Source organism: Rhinolophus sinicus, chromosome 16 (assembly GCF_057876585.1).
Source record: "Rhinolophus sinicus isolate RSI-liver-muscle chromosome 16, RSI-T2T, whole genome shotgun sequence".
Classification (NCBI taxonomy): Eukaryota; Metazoa; Chordata; class Mammalia; order Chiroptera; family Rhinolophidae; genus Rhinolophus; species Rhinolophus sinicus.
Window position 1 is genome coordinate 10463365 of NC_142516.1, and position 6580 is coordinate 10469944.

Genomic DNA, 6580 nt, shown 5'->3' on the forward strand with positions numbered 1-6580 from the left:
CTAGTTCCCTTTTTTTGCTAGTTCTTGCCCCTCCACTCACATGTTTTGAGAGTTGGGAGTGAGCAAAGGGACAGCGTTTGTCTGTGTTTACTTGTTAACAAGGTTGTCATGGTTTTAATGGGAGCATTTGAGGGAAGGGAACTGCCTTTTCAAGGGGCCCACAGCAAACCTCTGGGGAGTGAACTGCTACAGCCTGTACAGCAGAGGGGATTCTTCCCCTCCATCTCCCTGCCCCCAGGCCCCTCCTCCGGGCCGTGGGTTCCTTGGGGCACCTAATAAACCCCCACAGCTCCACTCCCGCTGCTGCCCCCTCGGGGTAGGAGGTTCTGGCCCTTTCTGCCACCAGCTGACCTGTCACCATGAGCAAGTCGATCCACTCCTGGTGTCCTCATTTAGCAGGTGGTGGCCTAAGTCAGTATGGCCCAAGCTTCACATGCCACCTTTTATATATGTTGAATCTTTTCTTTTGAAACTTTTAAAAATTAGCCTTGTCCTAAGCAATAATATCTATGATATCATAGCCTTAATGTGCCACTTATTATTTCTTCTATTAAAATAAGGATAGAGTCATTGGAATAGAAATGTTTATATATCAACTTAACACCCCTTTGCAGGTAAGGTACTCTGGGTGACGTCCAAGGACTCCCCCCAGCACAGAATCCAGCAGGTCACATCCTGTTTTAATTAATTGCTACCTTAAGTATTTGAATAATACAGTGCTCACTCCTATAGCCATGACCTATGAAAAGTACAGGCTTTTGTGTGCGTGTGTGTTTACAAAAGAACTGGCCCATCTTAAATCAAAACAAAATGGCTTTTGAATGAATACTAGTTCCTTAAATGTAAGAAGCACATCTGAGTTTCTTCTATCTCCTTCATTGTGTTCGAATTTGATTAAAGGGGCTTCAGTCCCTTGTACAGATGGTTTAGTCAGCGAGTGAGGGCCTGTTGAAGTCTCTCCTACTTGGCTTCCATTTCCCCTCTTGCCAGGTGCTGTGTGACATAGGGTAAGTTACTTAGCCTCTCTGAGCTTCAGTTTCCTCATCTATAAAGTAGGGGTGTGTGTCTGCTTCATGGGTAGCTTGTGTTGCTTCAGCGAGATACCTCAGGTTAATGAAGTCCTTGCCAAGAGTCCTCTGTTCACTGAGCCCTCTCCCTCTACTGTCAGTCTCCTGCCGGCAGTTTCTTCATCTATAAAGTAGGAGTGTCTGACCAGCAGGTGGCAGCCTTCCCTTACTTCACCAGAGCCACAGGCAGTTTCTGCCTGACCCAGGGGCCTCAGCCAGCCCCAGCCTCTTGGTTAGAGGAGGTGGGAAGCTGCTCTGGCCCAGGCTCCACTAGAGGTCAGGGTTTATCCAGCAGCATTCTCCAAGTACGCAGTGGTGCCCTGGGGCTCAGGCTTGTCAGAAAAGAACGCTTTGTCACCTGCACAGCATCTCGGAGTCTCGGCTGCAAGGATTTGGTGCATGAATATACAGAATGCTGTTAGCCTTTGCATGCCCGCTGTGCACCAAGCACGGAGTCTGCTCATTTAATGCCCGCTATCCCCTGCAAGGGGTGTGGCTGGGGCTCAGAGAGGTTAAATGACTTGCCCAAGATCCCACAGCAGGCGATGGCATGACCAGAGCTAGAACCAAAGTCAGCATAGGATGAGGCCCAGATGGTTCCCTCTGTGGATTCTGGGGTGTGCTAGGGAGTTTCCCCAGCTCAGTTCCCATGAGCTGTTCCCAGAACGTGACTGCCATGGGGGGTCAGACTACAGAGGGTGGACTTAGGAACCTGCCTGTTCCCTGTCCTGTCCTGTCCCGTTCCTCGTGCCTTCTTTGAATGACTTGTGAACCCACTAGCCAGTTATCTGATGGGTCCTGTGGTTGGGAGGAACTAAGTGCCCCCAGTGCAAGTTAGAGCCAAAGTGACTTGCCCGAGGTCCTACCAGTGAGCAGCAGAACCCAGATTCAGCCCCAGGTCTGTCAGAGTGCTGCTGCAGACTCCTGCGCTCAGGGACCCCAGGACACTCCTGACCCCAAGGCTCCTGGGTATGTTCCTCAAGGCCTGCAAGTTCTCAGGGGTGGGGGCTGCCTGCTCGTCTCTCGGAGGCTCTGGGTGGGAGAATCCAGCCTGCTTTGCCTCCTCCCAGGCCACAGCCATATCGGACACTCAAGGAGTCTGACAGTGCAGATGGCGATGAAACGAAGAGCCCAGAGCAGCGAGCGCGGGAGCCCGGGGGCCCTGCCGCAGCTCCCCCTGACTGGGTTGCCAGCATCAATCTCCTGGAAGATGTCTTCAGCAGTCTGGACATGGCAGGCCCACTGCAGCCACTGGGCCAGGCCAAGAGCTTGGAGGACCTTCGGACCCCAAAAGATCTGAGGGAACAGCCAGGGACCTTTGACTATCAGGTATGGTGTGGCCAGGGGTGGGCACCTCTTCGGGTGGGGATTTCCACACGGGGCAGGACCACCATGTGACAGTGAAAGAGACCAAGGAAGAAACAGCGACTTTTCCAAGGTCCTCAGCCAATGCTCAGGTCAGTCTGACTGCAAACCCTGCCAGGCAGGCCAGTGGCCAGACCTCCCTCTCAGTGGTCACTGGAGAAGGTGCTAGACCTGCTGGAAATCTGCCCCCACTTCCATTCGTGCATCAGAGAGAGGTGGACTGGTGTTCCGCCACTTTCCCAGGACTCCCAGCCCGACCCCCAGGCAGGGCTTTGACCCCTGGCGGATCTGGGGTTGCTCCCACCCCACCAAAGAAGTGTCCGTGGAGGGACTCTGAGTGAAAATTCCTGGGTTCTGGATTCCATGACCTTGCACTGTGACTTCCAGTCTATCACCTGCCCTCTGTCTGTTTCTTCACTTGCAAGTGGGGGCTGAGACTGGAAGCACTGGGTCACACTGTGAAACTCACAAAGCTGCCATATGACTCCGTGTACCCCTCAGGCCAAGAGAGGGGGCGTGGGGCCCAGGTCACAGTGCTTGGGAGTGGCGGAGCGGGGACTTGGGACCGTCCTGTTTCCTCCCCAGCCAGTGTGCCTCCGTCCAGGCCATGAGCCTCCCTCGCCCGCTTGGGCTCACTCAGAGGTGATTGAAAGTGCCCACATGCTTTGAAAAATAAAAAGGGCCCGGCCAATAGATGGTCAGTAAACAGTCCTTTTCCTAAAACTACTCGGCAACACTGGTATGAAAGGACAGGGGCTTTCTCCGGAGTCCCTGTGCCACACAGTGAGGACAACCTGGGCTTAGAGTCCAGACAGACCTGGGCAGAGCCACCCGCTGCTCTGAGTGCCCGGGGGCTGATCAGCCACACGCCTGGCACCAAAATCCTGGTACCTGCCCAGCTCCCAGGTGGGGCTTGGGAGTGGGTATGTGCCGCCTCCCAGGAGAGCCTGTGGTCACTGCCTCCCTGGTTCCCTCCCACAGAGGCTGGACCTGGGCAGGAGTGACAGGAGCCGCGGGATGCCGATGGCCTTGAAGCTCGCTCACCCCTACAACAAGCTCTGGAGCCTGGGCCAGGACGACATGGCCATCTGCAGCAAGCCCCTGGCCATCTCTCCCGAGAAGCCCTCCGCCCTGCTCGGGAACTCCCCGGCCCTGCCCCGCCGGCTCCACAACCGGGACAGCACCCTAAACCTCAGCGACAAGGAAGTGGCACCCACCCCCACTCCGGGCACCATCACCATTCCCCGGCCCCAGGGCAGGAAGACTCCGGAGCTGGGCATCGTGCCCCCACCTCCCACCGCCCGCCCGGCCAAGCTGCAGGCTGCTGGTGCCGCCCTCGGTGACTTCTCATCAGAATGGCTGCCGGCCGAGCAGGAAACACACGCTGCCCCGTTCCCCAGCGCCGCCTCCCAAGGCAGCACCGAACTGCTCCAGCCACTCAGCCTGGGCCCAGGAGCTGCGGCCACTAGCAGTGATGCTCTGCTGGCCCTCCTGGACCCACTTCACACAGCCTGGTCTGGCAGTACCCTTCCCCCAGTCCCTACAGCCCCAAATGTAGCCCCCCCATTTACCCCCCAGTTCAGCTTTCCCCCCGTGGGGACCCCCACCCCATTTCCACAGCCATCCCTCAATCCGTTTGTCCCATCTATGCCAGCAGCACTGCCTGCCATGTCCCTGGTCTCCACACCGGCCGGGCCTTTTGGGGCCCCTCCTGCTTCCCTGGGGCCAGCTTTTGCCCCCAGCCTCCTGCTGTCCAATTCTGGCTTCTGTGCCCCACACAGATCTCAGCCCAACCTGTCTGCCCTCTCCATGCCCAACCTCTTTGGCCAGATGCCCATGGGTGCCCACACCAGCCCCCTGCAGCCACTGGGCCCCCCAGCTGTCGCCCCTTCAAGGATCCGAACGTTGCCCCTGGTCCGCTCCAGTGCCAGGGCTGCCGAGGCCAAGCAGGGCCTGGTCCTGAGGCCTGGAGACGTCCCCCTCCCTCCATCCAGGCCCTCACAGGGCCTGGAGCCAGCACTGCAGCCCTCTGCTACTCAAGAGGCCAGAGACCCCTTTGAAGATTTGCTACGGAAAACCAAGCAAGACGTGAGCCCGGCCCCAGCCCCGGGCTCAGTGGAGCAGCTCAGGAAGCAGTGGGAGACCTTTGAGTGAGCCAGGCACTGAGGGCTGCGCACCCCTGCGGCTGCAAGCCGGCCCTGCTTCCCCTGCCACTGTTGCTGCCCAGGTTCCTGGTGGGAAGGGGTGGGACCCTCTCTGCCGCCCCCCGCCCCCTCCATACTGCTCATGTCTGAGGTCTGGCTGCTGGAGAATGGCACCACTTCTGGTCTGGGAATCGACCCAGTTCCGGGGGCCCGTCCCACCCACCACCACCCCTCCCCAGCACCCATTGGGTTTTGCACTAAAGAGGTCAACTGGGCCAGCGATCGCCCCAGACCAGCCCTACCCACCTTCCCCCTGGAAACCTCCTCGGGGCCTCTCCTCTGAGCCCTGCCCCCTGTGCTGACTGCAGCACAGCCCTGGACACCCCACCTCGATGGACACAGGTGTCACTGGTACCTTCGGTGTGAGCACAAGACTCACACAGAGTTTGAAGTAAGGAGCCCCTCCCGGGCTGGAGGACCACCTGGAGAGGCGTTTCCAACCCTCTCTAGCAATACTCCTTTGTGAGTCTTCACCCCACCCCCAAACTTCAGCTTTCTGGCTGGGTAGGCATTTAGGGGCTGAGGGATCCTTGAGATCCCGCGTGGTGGCCAAACCTCGCCCTGCCAGCCCTGCTTGGGTGCTGGGAGCGCCAGCACCTGCGATTTGTAGAGGGAAATACAGCAACAGGTGAGCCTGAGTGCCTCGGAGGCTGGGGCCAGGCCATTGTCTGGGCTCTCCTGGTCTCCCGTGTTTCTGTCAAATGGGGTTCAGCGTCTTGTTGCGTGGGATGGATGGGACAGAAGTAAGCAGCAGGCACCCAGGTTCCAACTGGGAGGCCAGCTTCACGCCACAGACTGACTCAGGAGTTCCAGCTGCCTGGGCCCCTGGGTCAGGAAGGCACTGGGCTCTGAGCCCCTTCTCCAGACCGCGGGGGAGCGGACAGGCTTGGCTTCTTGCAGCCTGGAGGCAGGAGGGCTAGGAGCCACCCCTCCCTGCCCCCCTGGCCTGTGATTATCTTATCGCCAGCAAAGAAATTCCTGAGGCCAACGTCACCAAAGCTAAATTGAAATGTTTTGTTACTGTTTCTTTTATCTTTCTTTTCCTTTTTACTTTATTGATTTGATGAATCTTGAAATTGACTCCTTTCAATAAACCAAATTGAAATATGGCCCAACCATTTAAGAAAACAACCATCTGAGACATGCAGGAAATTGTGAGCATTTTGACCTGATTTCTCATTTCCTATTTGTGAATGGTCACAGTCTGAGAGGTGCTGATGGGGCAAAGGGGTCCCTGGAGGTCCCCAGAACCCCAGGGAGCTTTGTCAGTGTCTGAGGGGCTGGGAGGCCACCCCGTGTCCAGGTCAGTGAGACCTGGAGGGCTGGCTCTGAGGTTCGCTCCAACATAGGGTGTGACACGGGGTTTGACACGCTGCTGGCCCAGCACACAGCTCCTGAGTCAGTCATGGCCCCTCAGGCACATCTTCCCTCTAAATCTCGGGACTGTTCTCTGGCTGTTTGGGAGAGGGGTGGGAGGCACGTCACGTCTGGGCCGTGTGGGTCCTTCCAGGACACTCTGGTGTTTCCATACAGATTGCAGTTCTACCCATCCTGGACAGACTCCTGAACCCATGGGGGATGGGACAGCCCAGCTGGTGGGCAGGGTCAGTCCAGGGGTATTGGGTGGCTGCAGGGAAGCGGGCCCACCCTGTGGTCTCCCTGCTATGCTGGGGGCAGGTGGCACTGCGGTCTCCTCTTGCCAGACTGAATCAGCAAACACAAGGATGAATTTTGTGTGTGCGTTCAATAAATTCTTCTTGGGGAGAAGGCTGGTATCCCTGTGTCCTTGAGGAAGGTCTCGGGGGGGAGGGGGGAGGCCTCAGCCAGCTTCAGCACCCCCTTCTGTAGAGGAGCCAGGCTTAGAGCGGCAGGGTAGGATTTGACCCTTGACCCACTCCCAAGCCTGTTTCCATTCGGGCCTCGGCCTCCTCCCCTCCCAGGCAC

General features: G+C 57.6%; 1 protein-coding gene across 17 annotated transcripts in view; it reads left to right on the forward strand.

Annotated features, from left to right (window-relative positions):
- Positions 1–6403, forward strand: part of DENND1A (DENN domain containing 1A) — a 472628-nt gene extending 466225 nt beyond the window's left edge. For all 17 annotated transcript variants that reach the window (XM_088793184.1, XM_088793181.1, XM_088793185.1 and 14 more), the window contains 2 exons: positions 2138–2396; positions 3414–6403. In XM_088793184.1, the coding sequence (XP_088649310.1) occupies positions 2138–2396; positions 3414–4586 (1432 nt within the window). In that variant the 3' untranslated portion in view covers positions 4587–6403. The remainder of the gene's footprint in view (positions 1–2137; positions 2397–3413) is intronic.
- Positions 6404–6580: the final 177 nt, after the last annotated feature.